Source organism: Dunckerocampus dactyliophorus, chromosome 1 (assembly GCF_027744805.1).
Source record: "Dunckerocampus dactyliophorus isolate RoL2022-P2 chromosome 1, RoL_Ddac_1.1, whole genome shotgun sequence".
Taxonomy (NCBI): Eukaryota; Metazoa; Chordata; class Actinopteri; order Syngnathiformes; family Syngnathidae; genus Dunckerocampus; species Dunckerocampus dactyliophorus.
In genome coordinates this window covers 17,853,318-17,873,259 of record NC_072819.1, presented here as the reverse complement: position 1 = coordinate 17,873,259, position 19,942 = coordinate 17,853,318, and the positions used below count along the sequence as shown (strand labels likewise).

Here is a 19,942-nt window from a genome sequence, read left to right as displayed (position 1 = left end):
TTTCATGTATTCCGCGCATTCTTAGTGCAGCAGCACACTGTATTCGTTTCCACACCACACTACAAATTGCATGTACACAGTCATTCCGGGCCAAAATTAACATATTTCGCAACATCAGATTTTAATGAAATTTCATCTGCAGATAGATATTTAAGTTAATTTGTATCCTCTATACCTTTTATCTCGTCCTGAGGCTCCGATCCATGAGTTTGCAAGGCTTAAAGTTGGCCTTAACTTTCAAAGCACTCGTATGAGTCGAGATGGTCCAACACTCAGGATAAATCAGATACGAAATTGAAAAGGAAGAAGTAATCTACCGAGCAAAATATGTATACGAATGAAAATTATTATATGAAATTATTATCATATGAAAAAGCAGCATTTTTATGGACGTCCCCACGGACTTTCCTAAACGAGCGCGCACACACAGTGCCAGATTTTACCGTAGTTTACTTCAAGGGTTTGGAACATTCCTGCTAGTGAGGATAAGCGGCATAGAAATGGATTGATGGAAGGAGCGAGCTAGCTTGCTGCTAGCCACCCACAGTTGTGTACACGCTTGAGAGGCAGTTTGATGAGGTCATCATTTGAGCACCGGAAAATACGAGTGCCCATAAGCCTATATACATCATTAGTAGTAGTTTTGCTTAGGTTTAGTCTGTTTTTATCAAACCATCTTTTTAGTATAATTAAGTCATATATGATTTTTTTTTTTATTAGCTCTTGAATCCAGCTGGTCAGGTCTTTCATGACTTTACAGATGTCTTTTATCTATAGATTGAGCAGTTTCGGTCCCAGTATTGACCCCTGGTGTATGCCGCACGATATATTTAAGCTCGCAGATGTATTCTCCTAGTTTCACATACTGCCTCCTGTCTGTGGTTTGATGGTGTTTGATGATATTCAAGCGTCCTGTCATGATGAACATGTGAACAACTTGATAGATCCCCAAGCTCGCAAGACTTGGTACATTTTTGAGTGCGTCCAAAAAGGTAATGTAGTTGTCGGAGTAATAGTAAAAATATAATAGTAGGGATGTCACGAAACACCCAGATCATGAGATAAGACGATGCACGAGATTGCAAACCCCACACAGAGATGCCCAGCGGAGATTCAAACCCAGATCTTCCCGATCTCCTGGCCACCATGCTAACCACTAGGGCACCAAATGTTTTTATTTCACCACATCACAAAACAATGCAGGTGCATTTTGAATAGATTATTGTCCCACAATTTGATGCTGAACAATACTATTGTCAACGTTTTTGAGACCCAATAAGCCACGCATGTTGGATAATGGAATTTCTGTTTGTGCCAAACTTTTGTAGCGTTTCTCGAAATGCTGGCTTTTCAAATGTATTAAAGAGCAGTATTTCTTTTGTGATGTAGCAAAGTACGCTTTCTGTGAATGCCTCGAATTCAGAGCATAAAAAATATTTTTCACCACCTTAAAACTTAAAAACTATAAACTATAAACTCCAGTACGAGGAATTTCTGAAGCTGCGCACTGTCTCTCTGCTGCGCTCCTGTTGCGTTCCTCATGAAAGTAAAACCAAAGTGGTGTGCTATAATAAAGAGATGTTCTATCACATTACTAAGATATGGTCCCCGTTGCAACAGTGGAAAAAATGGCTTTATAAACCTGCTGAAATCGATAGACTCGCAATGTCCAGCGAGCTTCGCAGTCACAATTATTTAGCACGACAAGCTCTGCCACAAATGTATAAGGAAGTTGCTAAGCCTGATGCATTTGACAGGTTGGTGTTCCTGGCACAAAATAAGGACATGCTTGTGTCTTTTAAATTTTCCTCTTAAACCAGGCACTCCTTTATCTTTTGTTCTTTTGTTACTGCCATATTACTCTAGTAGCCATGCCATAGTTCACAGTCTGATTGGTTTCTGGCTGCCCCCAAGACAGTTTTTCTCCAAACGAGAGAAATTTCGTCACATTTTAGTCTCACAAGATCTTGTGTGACCCCTACTATTTTGTGGTAAATTGTCATTCGAAAGAGGCATAATATTCTTTCACCCTTTGGCAAGCTAGTGGTAGCTACTGAGCTACTGTTTGGAGACCCCCGGCTTAGCCTGTTGCTCTAACGTAAAAGCCCATGTTGTTGTGACAGTATAACAAGGGTGCATGTTTGTTGTGTCGGCTCTGTCGTGAGACACTTCTTACATTCTGCAAAGTCCTTATCCAGCGTTGTCTCATCCATCCATACTATAAAAGCCAAAGTGAGTTCAGTTTTGATTTTACTATGCTGGCACATCTTTCCGTTTAACTTTGCTGTTATCAAAAAACGATGACATACAAATTGAAATTCATTAATCAAAGATTTGTTGAAATGTAATTCAAATGACATTTTCCTTTTTCAGAAATAAGACCCAACCGCGATAAATGAATTTCCTTTTTACGCTGTATCGTTTCGGGCATGCCATGGCTGACTTCATGACATCATGCAATTTTAAGGTTATGGTAAGGTAATGTCTCATCAATGTTTTGTATCATTACTGCCACATGGTGACCAGAATCCTACATATCACTTGTATTTCCATGTGTTGACTAATATAGATCATAGTGTACAACGAAACAGCGATCATCCATCCCTCCATTTTCTATGCCGCTTCTCCTCATTAGGGTCGCGGGTGTATGCTGGAGCCTATCCCAGCTGAGAGTACCAGGAGAAAACCCACGCACGCACGCACGGGGAGAACATGCAAACTCCACACAGAAAATGCCCAACGACTCTGTGGCCATCATGCTAGACCACCGTACGGCATTTCTGAAAAACCTCTTTGTAGCAAGGAAGCAATTATCAAAAACGTGATATTGCGATGGACGACTGTATTCATATTTACCTCACCTCATACGCCATAAGCCAATTACCTGCGAGAACAAGCCACATGTTCGAAGCCAAATGGCAGGCGTAGGTAGCAAAAATGGTGGTACTTGCCAAGCAAGATTTAAAAAGTTTGAGAAGCACTGGTCTGTCATACTTGTGGACCAACCCAGTCACGTCTATTGTTGTTAGCGTTAGCCTCGATGCTAATGTTTACTGTTTAGAGGCGAGATGTGTTTTGTGTGCTGATGATTTTGTTGTCTGTGCTGCAGGCATTCATCCCAGCCCTATGTCATGGCAAGTGAAGTCACCAAGGCAGCCAGTTCCAATGGTTACCCTATGAAGGCACAGCTACAAATTACTGGTAAAGCCACTGTATTAACACTTACGCAACTTCGTCAGTGTTTTTTTTTTTTTTTTTTTTTTTTTTTTTAAGAATCAGGAGGTATGACGGATGACTTCTTGGCTCTGAGGCATAGGCACTGTATTTGCGGGCTCATTGTCATTCTCTCATGAGTTGAACAGAGCGCAGCTATTGTTCATGTCACTATTTAAATGTCACATTCATGTTTTACCACTATACAACCCTCTACATTAAGAAATTACTTTTCAAACATAACATTAATGTAAGTGTGAGTACTTCCTAGTTGTTGTAAAATATAATTGACTGCTTAATTTAAAGGCAAATAAACCTGTGCTTCTTAGTGGCAGAAGTGTCTTGTGACTATCTGTTGGGCTCTCTCTCTCTCTTGTCTTCCTGTTTCAGTGCTGTCAGCGAAACTGAAAGAGAACAAGAAGAACTGGTTTGGTCCCAGTCCTTACGTGGAAGTCACCGTGGATGGCCAGTCCAAAAAAACAGAGAAATGCAACAACACCCACAGCCCCAAATGGAAGCAGCCACTCACTGTGTAAGTTAAGGGAGATGACCATGCCTCCCTCTTCATAAGACATTTTTGTTGTGTTGGTGCTTCTAAAAATTAGTACTGTCTAATAGATAAAAAAAAATAAAGAAGAAAATAATTATGATCTGTAATTAATTGATCCGATTAATTGCTTTTTTAATTTTACCTAAAAATTTATGAGAAAAGCCCTCACTTTGAGGTATTTTCATTTAAATCCATTATATTATTGTGGCCCTGCGATTGACTGGCGACCCGTCCAGGGTGAGCATCGTCTCGCGCCCGAAGTCAGCTGGGATAGGCTCCAGCATTTTCCGGCAGAGAAAATGGATGGCTGGATATGTTATTGTTGTGGGGCCGCACGGTGCCTCGTGGTTAGCATGTTGGCCACATAGTCAGGAGAACGGGAAGACCTGGGTTTGAATCTCCAGTGGGCATCTCTGTGTGGAGTTTGCATGTTCTCCCCGTGCTTGCGTGGGTTTTCTCCGGGTACTCCGGTTTCCTCCCACATTCCAAAAACATGCACATTAGGTTAATTGGCGACTCTAAATTGTCCATAGGTATGAATGTGAGTGTGAATGGTTGTTTGTCTGTATGTGCCCTGCAATTGACTGGCGACCAGTTCAGGGTGGACCTTGCCCCTCGTCTGAAGTCGTCCAGAAGAGATCCTCCACATAAGCCCTTAACCCAGATGAATTGAAGTGCCTCCCTCAATAAAGTCTCCATTCCACAATTCGTACCTGCCCCAAGGCGCACTGGTCCAAAATCTCCAATGTACTCATCAATTTCCTCCACCCCATCATCCAACCCCTGAAGTAAAAGCCCACTTGCCACTGTGCCTCGTCTTCTTTTCGCCATAACAACTTTAATAGTGGGTGACCCCATTGTCAGAAATGTCCGTTCACACACGATGTGTCCCCGGCGCTAAGAATCTTGATATAATTAAAATGCTCCCCTCTTTTCTTCAAGCCTCCCCAGTCTCTATACTACAAGTGGGCTCTAACAACACATCTGTCAGTCGGAGACCACCAAAAAGCACTTTGATAAACACCTGGACTTCCTTAGCAGTTCCGGTAAGGCTGTATTCATTAGTGGACCAATACCCAGAGCTGGCAGATGACCCGGGAGCTTCTCCAGAATTCTAAGCCTGAACACCTGGCTTCTGTCCGCCTGCATATCACGACATGCTCTATTCCATTCATCGACAAATTCAATCGGTTTTGGAACCGCTTCTCTGTGTATAAGCAAGATGCTATCCATCCAAACCACAAAGAAAGTTACATTCTATCAGCTAACCTTCAGTTCGTCATACTGTTGACTATTTACCTACAATAGCCACACCCGCTCCTCTCCCTCATCACTACCACATCATGCAGCGCTCTCCTCTGACAGCTCCCTCTGCAGGCCCCACTACACGGACCATAATTGTCTGGAACTAGTAAACAAAATTGATCCAGATACAAATTTTATAAATATAGTTAATAATAATCATATTGAGACTGTGTCTGGCGTGTCTTAACTGCATAAGGAGCTGGATGACCTCAAACTTTTTACTGTTAAACTCAGATAAGAATGAAATCATAGTCCTTGGTTTCCAGCATCTCAGAGACAAGATTGCAAATTGTATTACTGCCCTAGATGGTCTTGCACTCACACCCCACAGTACAGTCAGAAACCTTGGTGTCGTCTTCGATCAGGACCTTTCCTTTAGTTCCCAAATACGACAAGTGTCAAAAACAACATTTTTCCATTTATGAAACATAAAGAAAATTTAAAAAATCTTGCCACTACCAGATGCAGAAAAACTTGTTCATGCTTTTGTGATCTCCAGGTTGGATTATTGTAACTCTCTATTAATAGGTTGCCCTAAGAAATCTTTAAAGACCCTTCAGTTAGTCCAAGATACTGTCGCACGAATCTTAACCGGAACCAGACGAGATCATATCTCACCTGCATTAGCCTCACTGCACTGGTTACCTGTCAAATTTGGAATTGAGTTTAAAATACTCCTTCTTGCATATAAAGCACTACACGGTCAGGCACCAGTATATCTTAAGCGGGCCTTACATCCTGACGTACGTGCTCCTATGTGCAAAAATGGGAAAAATCACAAGAGACACGCATATTGCTCGCACGGATTTTCAAACGCGCAGACAGCACGCAAAGCCCATAGGAAGAAATTTGGGATGCAAATTATTTTCTGCTTGCACGCAGGAAAACCTTGCACGCAGCAAGTTCGCAAGGGCTATTAAGAGGAGGAGTGCATGTGTCGCAAGTTTAAAAGTACATTGTGTACATTGCCCAGCCACGGCAGCGGCTCTTCCCATGGCAGGCGACTCCTCCAGCTATACACTCTGGCTCTCTCGAACTCCAAGGGTGCACAGCGGCTGCTCAAATAGGGTATCCAACATTAATGTGCCTTGCCCGGTCACGGCGGGTGTCTTCTCCCGGCCATCTTGCAATCGAAGTGAGTGGGCTTCAAGAGCCTCGTACGATGCCCACACACGGTAGGTCCCGAGTGAGTGAAACGTACGACAGCCTTACATGAAGCACACCTAGCATGCACGAGTCGCACGCTGCACTCACAATCTAAAAGCTACCAAAGGAGGGTGAGCAGCAAGCATGTGGGTGTCACGAATCACTTGCTCCCTAAGTACGACACACTTGCAACCCCTCTGATACCCTACTTCCTCTTTGTGCTGGCCACGGCCAACAAATTTCACAAAAATAGCGTAGCCCATGCATGTGGAAACACGTACATCGGGATGTAAGGCACACTTTAAAGAGCTCCTCGAGCCCTATCAACCTAGGATAACAGAGCACTCCCATAATTTACAATTGCTTGCCACTCCTGGAATTTTTAGAAGTAGAATGGGAGACAGAGCATTTAGTTATCAGGCTCCTCTGTTGTGGAACCACCTCCCCCACCCAAATCCGGGGGGCAGACACCCTCTCTCTATTTAAAAGTCAACTCAAGTTTGACACCCCTAGTAAAAATATCACGCCCAGACTGCCGTGTGTCGAGAGGATTTGCCTGATACCTGGAATTTGCTGAATAGTTGAGCATGGTTAACCCAAAGTGATGGTGTGATCTGTTTTTCTGTCTCGTGCAACACTGATAATAATATTTTAAATTCTACCCCATACAACAGTTTAAATGAGAACTATACAGTAATCAGATATTGTCTAACAGTCCCTCTCTTTTAGCTGTTATGCGGTAATTGTGGTTCATTCATTTCATCAGAAATGGAGATAGGCATTCAAAGAAATTGATCCATCCATCTTCTATGCCGCTTATCCTCACCAGGGTCGTGTGTATACTGGAGCCTATTCCAACTGACTTTGGGCGAGAGGCACGGTACACCCTGGACTGGTCGCCAGCCAATCGCAGGGCACATATAGACAAACAGCCATTCACTCTCTCTCATACAGTATAAGTTCTCTCTCACATTCATACCATTCATACCAATCAGTCGCCAATTAATGTAAAATGCATCTTTTTGGAAAGTGGGAGGAATCCGTGTACTCCGGATACTCAGAGAAAACGCACACAAACTCCACTCAGAGATGCCCAACGGAGATTCGAAGCCCGATCTCCTGACTGTGTGGCCAACATGCGAACCACTAGGCCACCAACCACAGTGTGGCCCTAAATTGATCCAATAAAGTAAATAATAATCTTCAAGGGACTGTATGTAGCTGGCTCAAGATTACATTTTTCAACCAAAATATATAAAACACCACCACCACTAGTTACCAATAGTGTTTTTTGTAAAACCAGATTGGTTTAAAAAAAAAACAAAAAAAAAAAACATCCTGGGGAACACCACACCGTTCACCTGACACCAGTCTGTATAAAATCTTTACACGATTGTTTTTATTTTAAATGTTTTTATTTTTAGCACACAACTGTCTCTGGCCCTTCTGTTTATAAATCGTCTGTAACCCGTTTAGACAGCATAGTATTTGTGCCTCTGCTCGCGGTGCCTGTTGCTAGCATGTAGAGAAATACATTGACTGAATAACATAACCTTATTTACTGGCTCCAATTCTTAGTGCACATCCCAAATAAGAATTGTTCCTGCACTGTAATGTAAATGGCGTGTGTGTGGACTTCACTGGGAAGCCAAATGCCACACACCGATGAATATAGGAGGATATATAGGAGCCTTGTAACTGTCCAGTGTTTCACATACGTTCAAATTAATTTGTTGTGTGCGTGCGTGCGTGCATACGTGTGTGTGGAATGTGCTTGCACATTCTGTGAGCTCTCAGTGCATAAGTCACTGCTGATATGAGTTTCCTAACGCTTTAAGAGATAGTCTTCCCTCGTTTATCGCAGTTAATTGTTTCCAGACCCAACCGCGATAAATGAATTTCTGTGAAGAAGGATTCAATATTAATAAACTGAATTTTTGTTGTAGTTAGACCATAGAAAACCTCTTTATGACTTTCTAAATATGTTTTTTTTTTTTTTTTTTTACAATTGTTAGAGCCCTGTAAACATAGCACCCCAATAGTCACCTTTACACTCCTATTCTTTTTTTGTTTACACCCACATTGCGCAACACTAATCTGCAGGCTACGGAATCACTGCAGGGAATCACGATGTCAGCCTCAGCAAATATTGCTACAAAAATCTTCAACAAACTGTAATGCCCGTGCTTGTGATGAGCTCATTCAATACCAAAGACGTATTTATAAGTTTTTATGAACCCGAATGGCTGGTCCCCAAGACGTATTTTACGTTTTTTGCATGAGAGGCAAAAAGAGGTGATGAAGCAACTGCAACTGCATTAAGAATGCAGCCCTGTGGGAAACACTGCTGCCATTTCAGTGCAAAACACTGGACTCCGTGCAGTCTAGTACATGCGTGCAGAGAACTGTCTTAAAATAGAGCTGACTAGTTTCTGTGAGGCCCTCAGGGGTCATTATGTAACAAGTGTTTACTATGGGATGTAACCTGAGTCTGTGTCTATGTCAAGTTGACACTAGGGACCAGCTATACAAGCAGTATAATTTGTTTCATTTTTGTTGTGTCTGCATTGTCAAAAGCTCTCTGTTCAGTGCTATTGTCAGTACCCATTGGAGGACAAACTGCTTTGTGCTTCCTTAATTGTTGTCCGTAGTGGGTTTTAGTGTTTTGTTGTAGTGTTTTGGTTTGTTTTTCAAACAAATACAGCGGATTATGACAGCAATGCGGATACTTTCAGCACAACACAAAGGCTTTTTACTGCTTACAAAAGCTACAGTGGCTTCCTAGCTGGAGAGTAGCGGCTGCTTTTGTACACTAGAAACACCAAAGTTTGAACGCAAGCCATTTCTGTGATCCTGTTTGACCTTGGCACCTGTTTGAAGTCTTTCTACTTTCAAAACAGATTCCCGTATAGGCAACTATGTGACATGAGACTGTAAACACTGTTATAAAACTAAACTAAAACTAATTAAGTAAAACTACACATGATTTGAAGACTTCGGTGAGTCAGGTAATGAAGATGAAACGAGAAGGTGTTGGCATAGCGTTACTGTCATCTAGTGACATTTTATAGGTATTGTGTAGTGCAGTGTTTTTCAACTGGTTTGGCTGCGGGACCCACCATCACCCTTCAATGACAAGCGGAGACCCAAATTGCCAAAATGTTGCAAGCATTATATCCCGTCCTCTTCCTTCTCCGAGCATGTAATCTGTGCCCCAGGTAGCATACACATGTGCAGGAGCCTTTGTTAAGCACTGGTGGTGTAATTTTGAGCCATTTGCAAACATTCCCTTGAATGAAAAGGCGCTGAAATGCAGTTGGAATTTTTCAGTAAAAGCTATATCTTCTGGGGAGTTGAATTAGACCATTTGCACATGGACCAGGATGAGAAGTGAAACGAAGTGAAAAATCAAGAGTCCAGTTGCTCTGATTCAACAGTCAGTAGGTACCGGTAAATTTGCCTTGCCAATAGATCGAATTGGGCATTAAACAGTACCGTCTTTTTAAGTTAAGTCGACACTCAATGTCCTTCCCCTCCCGCTCAAGCTTGACCAAGTCGCCCATAAACATGGCATGCACCTCCATAGTAGTGTGTCAAGCGAATAGCACCGAGCGAGGTGCATTCATGGACATTGGGTCATTACGTTATTTGTTTGACTAAGACCCCACTGAAAATGGCTCCGTGACCCACTTTTAGGTCGCAACCTACCAGCTGAAAATCACTGCTATAGTTGATCTTAATTGAGCTTAATTGTTGATCTTAATTGTATTGTATATGTTAGAATCTTTGCATGTAATTGATATTTAGTTACTTGTATTCCACATACTGTACATATCAAGTAGCTTCTCACAGTAAGTTCAGCTTCTGGTTCTATGGCAATCATCACACTTTTCATCACAAAAAACAGCTTATCCTTTAAATCGACCACAGCTAAACACACACAACCAAAATGGGGAAAAATGTTTAAAAAAAAAAAAAATGTTGTTTCTAATAATGCAATGCTGACATGCAGGCTGTTTTTGTTTCTTTAAATCTATTTAACGTTTTAGTAGGGTTGTCCGATAATATCGGCCACCGATAATTATCAGTCCGATACAACATCATCATCAACAACATTTAATCATGTAGTTAATAAAGTGCCACTCACAAGACTGGGAGGAAGAAATAATTATTTATTTAGAAAGCTGAATAATGGCAGAGCTCACAACGAACTTTCTGTTCTGTAGTTCTGTAGAAATCGCGGACTGGTTATCATTCCACATACCATTCTTACTCACGGTGTTTTTAAAGAAACAGCAAAAAAAAAAAAAACCAGCAACGTAATAGGTAGATAGCAACAGACAAGACACTACCAACAGATAATGCTTAGTAACCAACAACTACCATATGTGAGCTCTAAACATGTAACTTAGCTTGTTGTTATTTACAACAACAGTACAGCAAAGCAGGCTGGGAAACAGGAAGTGCTGTTGTCAAAACCATACAGGTAGACTCAGCACTGAGTGCTGAGCATTACGTCAACGTCACCGCCATGTGCTTACTTTCATAAAGCACCTTTCTACAAAGAAATTGAAGTTAATGCCTCTCGTTAATACATTTACACACGCACTAATATACTTGGGAAACAGTTCGGCACCAAAAACAATGTATTTGATCTTCTCAGATAGCCAAGATAACAACTTTATTGATCCCATTGAGTAGTTTTAATGCAATGAATAAGAATATAAAATAAGAGCATGAAAGTTATCAATCAAAATAATAATCAGCAAATTCATACATTTTAAACAATACCCCTTAAGCTAAAAATACATTTAATCTTTTCAAAAGCAACATAAAGCAAGGCACAAGAAACACAAATGTGTGTATAAAATATGTAATACATTAATTATCTACTCATAGATGGGTGGAGTAGCCAACAAAACAGCTGTACTCATTTAAGAGTATTGTTACTTTAGAACAATTTTACTCAAGAAAAAGATATGTGATGTTACACATGTCGGTATCGGTTGATATCAGAATCGGAAATTGAGAGTTGGGCAATATCGGCATATCGGTTATCAGCAAAAAAGCCAGTGTCGGACATCCCTATTTATGTAGCATATTGGATTGGTTGTAGCCTTTTCAATAAAATGGAAAAGTACCTAAATGACCACCCTAGATCCTTTAATTTTTCAGTATGCAGCCGTTGGTGACAAAGATTGGATATCTTTGCTTTAAATGCTCACTGATCTGAGATCTCACAAGCCAACACCTGACGTGATTTCATCTTTAAATTGTGCAACTCGGGAGCTTCCACTGTACTTACAAAATGCATGTTCGTTTGGGTCTTTTTTTCCAACAGTATTGTGACTCCATTCAGCAAGCTAGTGTTTCGCGTGTGGAGCCACCAGACCCTGAAGGCCGACACTCTACTTGGCATCGCCATTTTGGACATCAGTGCTACACTCAAGTCTAATAACATGAAAAGTCAGTGTGTCAAACATACATTCTTAAAAAATGGCAGTCAGGCCGTAGTTAATACTTTCTTTGTTCATATCGCCTTCATGTAGTCTCTCAGGTGGTGCAGACCATCCAGCTGTGTGCAGACAGAGACCAAACAGATGTGGTGGGAGACCTGTGTGTCTGCTTGGACGGCATGACAGTTGACCCCGAGATGTTCGCCAAGGCTGAAGTCGACCATCAGAGTGAGTCCTAACTGTTAGTTGTGGGCATTAGTGGCCCATTGATTCATTTTGTATGTGGAAAAACAAAAATCACTAATCTATTTACTGTTCTTCAGATATGTCAAATGGGGACTCACAGCAGCCCAATGGAGAGCATACGCCAAGGTATGAATGAAATGAAAGATACTACCATTTTTTATTGTCAGTTTCAGTTCTTTTTATCATTTTTATTTATTCCGTGCATCTCCTCTGTCCTCACAGACATAGCCGAGACAGTTCCCCCACTGTGGACAGCATAGAACACCGCTCATCTCCTCGGGGGCGAAGGTCAGGGGCCATCTCTGGTTCTCCCAGGGTGTCGACTGGGAGCGTGCGCCCTCTGCGGCCACCCAGGCCTTCCAGGCCTCCACCTCCAACCCCGCGTAGACCCACCACCTCACCAGGTCTCATATTTGCAGTATTAAGTACAACTAAATTACGTTGGGAGTCAAAGCAAGCTTTGCTACACATCTCAAACTAGCCATAAGTATATACTAGGGGTATAACGATTTGTTTTAATAATGATTCATATCTTGATTTGTGGTTGCTAATACGAGTCAAAGACAATTTTGGTTCATTTAGAATGATACGATCCGAAACGATTCAGTAACTTTAAATCGATTCAGTAATTTTTTTTTGCCAAAAATTCAACAAGTGTGACTTTGAAATAAATAGCTGAATACTGGACAGTTCAGGTGAAGTTTCCTAGATTCTTTGTAAAGGGAATCTGATTAATAATGTTGCAATACTTAAGAATAAATGATCATTGAATACAAAAAAAATTCTTAAAAATGCAGTACAAAATCAGGATGAACAGAGGGTGGTATAGCTTGCCATGATTAATTATTTACTTTAAATAGTTAATCCAAACCTGCACTTTCCACTCAATGAGGGACATTATGTAAATTCCTCAGCAAATGAATGTGGTATGGAATCTTCAGTTAGGTGTTTAAACTTTCTCACCTGTACGGGCCGGGACTTTTTTTTTAGCTAATAATCCTTCTGATCAGAGCATCCATTTGAAAGAACGGTGCAGCAGCTAGCAAGAATACACTGACAGTTTGGCAGTGCACATACAGTATGTTAGGAATGTTACAAAATTTTGAAATATGTTAATAAGTTTGTGATTAATTCTTGAACATTAATTTGATACCTCATTGACTTCTCTTCTCTAAGTATTAAAGAAGTTAAAGCATATTTCATACCGGAAAATACTGTAGTGCCTTTGGTTCCAATTGCTTTAACATTGAGTCAGGACAAAAGCTGTGATCTACCCACGGGCCTTGGCAAGTACAACCGTACTACAAAATATATCATAACTTAGGCTGTGACATTTGTTTTAAAAGTCAACAGAGTAGTCGTTTACATTTTTTTGATACTTTTTTTGATAAAGTGTCATAAATGCTGCAGCAGCACGCTGTATTGGTTTCCATGCCACACTACTAATTGCATGTGCACAGTAATTCCGTGGCAAAATTAACATATTTGGCACCATCAGATTTGAAATTTCATCTGCAGATAGATATTAAAGTGACTGTATATGCTAGTCCTGAAGCTCCGATCCATGAGTTTGAAAGGCTTAAGTTTTCTGTATACGAATGAAAATACACCCTATATCATATGAAAAAATAGCTTTTTTAAGGATGCCGCGCGCGCAGTGTTAGATTTTGCATCACTAAAATACGGGGATTGTATTTGTAATATTCCTACATATGCGTTTTGACCTGGACATGCCGTGCTGGATGATGACGTCACTAAGCGTCACTGCAACTGGACCGTAAATGTAATGTTAAAATGGTAAATGGTCTTTCACTTGTATAGCGCTTTTCCACCTCCAAGGCACTCGCAGCACATGTACCTAGCGATGACGCAGCATCAGGAGCAAATGGAGGTTCAGTGTCTTGCCCAAGGACACTTCGGCACGATCACGGGAGGACGGAGGGTCGAACCCGCAAATCCAATGCTCCATTTCATAGTATTGATTCAATCGATTGATTACCTTTGAAACAATGTTAGATCGATATACATGTCATCATGAATGGAAACAGATCGATGTAGTTGAATCGTAGGAATGGAAATCGGTGCATCGATGTAGTGCATGAATCGTTACACCCCTAATATATACTGTCATCATGAACAGGCGTGATATTGTAAACTAAATTAATGCTACCATTTATTTCTTTGGTAAGCATCTACCAGCAATAGCTCTGCACCATCCGAAAGCAGCAACGGTCAGCCAGGTTCAGAGGCATCAGTGCGTACTACTGTCCCAGGACCTTCAGCAGCACCAGACTCCAGTCCTTCAGCGAGTGACAGGAACACCACCGCATCTACAGCTACTAACTGTGGACCTCCAGCCACCAGACAGCCAACCAGCAGTGTTGGCCCTGCTGTTACCTCCAGGGTGCCTGCAGTCAACTCTGGACCTCTGCCTCCTGGGTTAGTTTTTGTTTGTTTAGCCCAGTGGTGTCCAAAGTTTTTCCACATAAAAATCGCACTGGTGTATAAGTCGCAGGGTTCAAAGTTTGAGAAAAAAAGTAGTGGCTTACTGTATACATCGGAATTTACGGTATGTAATCCGGAATAGCAACTTGTTGAACACAGATCGATGTAGTTGGATCATAGGAATATAAATCGATATGTCAATGTAGTGGATGAATCGTTACACGTTACATCCACTAAATGTTTTTCTTCATCTTCCTGTTATTTTACACTTACACACACACACACACACACACACACACACACACACACACACACATTATAAAGCCGTTTTTGTGGTGTTCAGAGTACGTGAGTTAGAGATACATACAGTACGTATATGGTGTTGGAATTGTAGTGCTATTGATGTGTTCAGGTCAGAATGAAGTTATGAAACAGCGTCAGACTGTCATAACAGAGAGGCGTGCTTGTTAATTACGCTAGAAAAAAATTACGTAATTAATTAAATAAATTACCTCCAATGAGCTCACCACTCATGGGAGGGGCCAAAGGGGTCGGGTGCAGAGTGAGCTGGGTGGCAGCCAAAGGCGGGGACCTTGGTGGTCCGATCCTCAGCTACAGAAACTAGCTCTAGGGACATGGAATGTCACCTCTCTGGTAGGGAAAGAGCCTGAGCTGGTGCATGAGGTTGAGAAGTTCCGGCTAGTCGGACTCACCTCAACACGCAGCAAGGGCTCTGGAAGCAGTCCTCATGAGAGGGGTTGGACCTTGTTCCACTCTGGCGTTGCCAGCAGTGAGAGGCGATGGGCAGGGGTAGCAATTCTTGTTGCGCCCCGGCTTGTGGCCTGCATGTTGGAGTTTAACCCGGTGAACGAGAGGGTAGTTTCCCTCCGCCTTTGAGTGGGGGGGACGGGTCCTGACTGTTGTTTGTGCTTATGCGCCAAACAGCAGTTCAGAATACCCACCCTTTTTGGAGTCTCTAGAGGAAGTACTAGAGATTGCTCCCTCAGGCGATTCCCTTGTTCTGCAGGGGAACTTCAACACTCACGTTAGCAGCGACAGTGAGACCTGGAGAGGCGTGATTGGGAGGAACGGGCCCCCCTGATCTGAACCCGAGCGGTGCTTTGTTATTGGACTTCTGTGCTCGTTACAGATTGTCGATAACAAACACAATGCTCAAGCATAAGGGTGTCCACATGTGCACTTGGCACCAGGACACCCTAGGCCGCACTTCCATGATTGACTTTGTGGTCGTATCATCGGACTTGCGGCCATATGTTTTGGACACTCGGGTGAAGAGAGGGGCGGAGCTTTCAACCGATCACCACCTGGTTGTTGGGTCCGATGGTGAGGGAGGATGCCGGTCAGACCTGGCAGACCCAAACGTATTGTGAGGGTCTGCTGGGAACGACTGGCAGAGTCCCCTGTCAGAAGAAGTTTCAACTCCCACCTCCGGGAGAGCTTCGACCATGTTCTGAGGGAGGTGCCGAACATGAGTCTGAATGGGCCATGTTCTGTACCTCTATTGTCGAGGCAGCTGATCGTAGCTGTGGCCGTAAGGTGGTCGGTGCCTGTCGTGGCGGTAATCCCAGAACCCATTGGTGGACACCAGTGGTGAGGGATGCCGTCAAGATGAAGAAGGAGTCCTATCGGACCTTTTTGGCTCATGGGACTCTGGAAGCAGCTGACAGGTATCGGCAGGCCAAGCGGTCTGCGGCTCTGGCAGTCGCTGAGGCAAAAACTTGGACATGGGAGGAGTTTGGAGAAGCCATGGAGAGCGACTTTTGGACGGCTTCGAAGAGATTCTGGACCACCATTTGGCGTCTCAGGAGGGGGAAGCAGTGCACAGCCACGCCATGTATGGTGGGAATGGTGTGCTGCTGACCTCGACTTGGGATGTTGTGGATCGGTGGAAAGAATACTTCGAAGACCTCCTCAATCCCACTGACACGTCTTCCTATGAGGAAGCAGAGCCTGGGGACTCCACGGTGGGCTCTTCTATCTCTGGGACTGAGGTTGTCAAAAAGCTCCTCGGTGGCAGGACCCGGGGGTGGATGGGATTCGCCCGGAGTTCCTTAAGGCCATGGATGCTGTAGTCATGTCTTGGTTGACATGACTCTGCAGCATCGCGTGGACATCGGGGGCAGTACCTCTGGATTGGCAGACCGGGGTGGTGGTCCCCCTTTTTAAGAAGGGGGAGAACCGGAGGGTGTGTTCCAACTATCGTGGAATCACACTCCTCAGCCTCCCTGGTAAGGTCTGTTCAGGGGTTCTGCAGTGGAGGATGTTCCGGATAGTTGAATCTCGGATTCAGGAGGAGCAGTGTGGTTTTCGTCCTGGTCGTGGAACTGTGGACCAGCTCTACACTCTCAGCAGGGTCCTTGAGGGTGCATGGGAGTTTGCCCAACCAGTCTACATGTGTTTTGTGGACTTGGAGAAGGCATTCGACCGTGTTCCTCGAGGAATTCTGTGGGAAGTACTCCAGGAGTATGGGGTATCGGACCAGCTAATTCAGGCTGTTCGTTCCCTGTATGACCGGTGTCAGAGTTTAGTTTGCATTGCTGGCAGTAAGTTGGACCCGTTTCCAGTGAGGGTTGGACTCCGCCAGGGCTGCCCTTTGTCACCAATTCTGTTCATTATTTTTATGGACAGAATTTCGAGGCGCAGCCAGGGCGTTGAGGGGTTCCGGTTTGGTGGCTGCAGGATTGAGTCTCTGCTTTTTGCAGATGATGTGGTCCTGCTGGCTTCATCAAGCCATGAACTTCAACTTTCACTGGATCGGTTCGCAGCCGAGTAGGAAGCGGCCGGCATGAGAACCAGCACCTCCAAGTCTGAGTCCATGGTTCTCGCCCGAAAAAGGGTGGAATGCCATCTCCGGGTCGGGGATGAGATCCTGCACCAAGTGGAGGAGTTTAGGTACCTTGGGGTCTTGAGATCGACAAGCGAATTGGTGCGGTGTCTGCAGCGATGCTGGCTCTCCATTGGTCTGTTGTGGTCAAGAGCTAAGCCAAAAGGCAAAGCTCTCAATTTACCGGTCGATCTACGTTCCTACCCTCACCTAGGGTCATGAGCTTTGGGTAATGACCGAAAGGACAAGATCGTGGGTACAAGCGGCCGAAATGAGTTTTCTCAATAGGGTGGCTGGGCTCTCCCTTAGAGATAAGGTGAGAAGCACTGTCATCTGGGAGAGACTTGGAGTAGAACCGCTACTCCTCTGCATTAAGGGGAGCCGATCACCCGATCTCGGATAAGCGGTAGAAGATGGATGGATGGATGGATGGATTAAATAAATTAATTACCACCATTGACGCATTATTTTTGACAGTCCTAATAAAAACAAAAAGATTTGTCTTCAAATATATGCATACCGTAAAGCACCGTGTATAAACCGCACCCGTGTATTAACCGCACCCCCATTTTCAGGCTCATGGCGGGGGGAAAAAAATGTTTAGTTCATAAATGCTTGCCAACTCTTTCATCTCAAATCAACATGCGTAAAGGTACTAAGAAATTTCAAAAAGAAGAATAAAGGAGAAATCTGAACTTTGGCATCTAGATCTTAAATATTATGGCTAAGCACAGATTAATAATAATAATAATAATAATAAATCAAAATCAAGAAATTTGCAATTTTCAGAGATGTTTTGATATCGTATCTTTCACTGCTTCTCTTTTTCTATTATTTTATTGCATTGCTTCAGTGTGAATTTGAATAAACTCCAACGTTGTATTGTATTTTAAATTGGAAGCTTAGGTTAGCTTCAGTGTATATAGAGCTCGTTTCACTGTGTGAAAATACAGATAGCCGTCAGATAAGTTAGTTGCATACACAAGCATTTTCAGCAACTGTACAGCAGAGGGCGTTAAAGTCAAAGCAACTGTCTGACCCACAGACGGCTATTCTAAAATGGGCTTCTCGTCAATTTCTGCGTCTGGTTACAGACCTGTCATCGTGTATAAACCGCACCCCGATTTTTTGCTTCTTACCAGTGGAAAAAAAGTGCAGTTTATACACGGTGCTTTACGGTAATATCTTTGTGGCCTTAAAAAATTATAAATATCAAAGGGGCTCCCTTGGACAGTCCTTACGTAAATAGACAAAGACAAGTATATAAGACTAAAGCAGTGAGCTGGCATTGTTCAGATACAAGCTGGAGCTACTTGTAGTAGTGTTGTCCTTCAGCCAATAGGAAATTTACAAATACTAAAAATACTGTATAATAATCATTCACACTGTTCAAACTGCTGCTGTACCTATCTGCATTGTTTCACTTTCCTTAAAGAAACCATTCATGCATCATGGCAAAATACGCACATTGGATATATGACGTTACGCCCCTCCCCTGAACTATTTTTTTTGCCCTGATCGAATCTTCACTTCGTCATCTAGATGTCTTAAAAAGGTTGTGAAGGTCTTATACTACTTGTACTACTAAAATTGTGAAGATACCCTGTTTGTGCATTAAAGATTCTAAAATCAACTCAATGTAGGTCAATATAAGCTGAGCGATTTTAAACAAAACATTAGCATTTTAGCATTATGTTAGAGGTGACAAAGCAAATTAGTGTAATATCTTATAATATATCTCCTGAAACAAGTTTCTGGCTGAAATTGGCCCCCAGTCTGCACTTTGAACACCCCTAGTTTAGCCTTTATACATGGCTGTTAATCTTTGGAGGTGTTTGTTACCAAATGTTTTCTTCACGTGTGTGTTTCAATCAAGCTGGGAGCAGAGGGTGGACCAGAACGGCAGGTTGTATTTTGTTGACCATGTTGAAAAGAGGACAACATGGGAGCGCCCAGAACCATTACCACCAGGGTAAGAACCCCATCATTGTTTTTCCTGTTGGATTTTATTTTTATTTTCGAAAACTCTTCAACTTTATCTCTAGCTGGGAGCGCCGCGTCGACCAGATGGGTCGGGTTTACTTTGTCGACCACATCACGCGGACCACCACGTGGCAGCGCCCCACGATGGAGACAGTGCGCAACTACGAGCAGTGGCAGCACCAGCGTAGCCAGTTGCAGGGCGCCATGCAACAGTTCAACCAGAGGTTCATATTTGGGGTGAGGCATCATGATAATTTACATGATCCCTTGTTGACTCTGCGTGTTTTGTACAAGCAAACAATCTAATTTGTTGTCTCATGTTGCTTGTTTGTAATTTGTGTCTTTTACACAGACACAGGACCAGGCGGCAGCCACACAGAATAAGGAGTATGATCCTCTTGGGCCTCTTCCACATGGATGGGGTATGTTCTCTGCATGCTAACTTTATTTTAATCCGAAAAGACTTTCTCCCCACACACAATGAACACACAAATGGTTCAGTTTGGCTCATTAGCATGGACACGATATCGTTTTCAAATAAAGTAAATAGGGCTGTCAAATGATAAAAATTTTAAATCAGATTATTCACCGTTTTAAAAATTAATCATGATTAATCACCATCAACAAATATATCTAAAATATGCCCATTTTTACCATATTTAACAAAGATAAATGACAGGACAGGATTATATATATTTGTATGTATTAACAGCTCCAAATGAACTGAATATGTCAATCAAGCTAAAAGATACC

The 19,942-nt window shown here is 42.7% G+C and overlaps 1 protein-coding gene across 1 annotated transcript in view; it reads left to right on the top strand.

The window, feature by feature from the left end:
- Positions 1–19,942, top strand: part of itchb (itchy E3 ubiquitin protein ligase b) — a 42,636-nt gene that overhangs the window by 4,997 nt on the left and 17,697 nt on the right. The window contains exons 2-11 of the mRNA XM_054770669.1: positions 3,110–3,201; positions 3,604–3,745; positions 11,556–11,680; positions 11,764–11,898; positions 11,994–12,042; positions 12,139–12,320; positions 14,106–14,355; positions 19,083–19,178; positions 19,252–19,426; positions 19,542–19,611. Coding sequence (XP_054626644.1) covers positions 3,132–3,201; positions 3,604–3,745; positions 11,556–11,680; positions 11,764–11,898; positions 11,994–12,042; positions 12,139–12,320; positions 14,106–14,355; positions 19,083–19,178; positions 19,252–19,426; positions 19,542–19,611 — 1,294 coding nt within the window. The 5' untranslated portion in view covers positions 3,110–3,131. The remainder of the gene's footprint in view (positions 1–3,109; positions 3,202–3,603; positions 3,746–11,555; positions 11,681–11,763; positions 11,899–11,993; positions 12,043–12,138; positions 12,321–14,105; positions 14,356–19,082; positions 19,179–19,251; positions 19,427–19,541; positions 19,612–19,942) is intronic.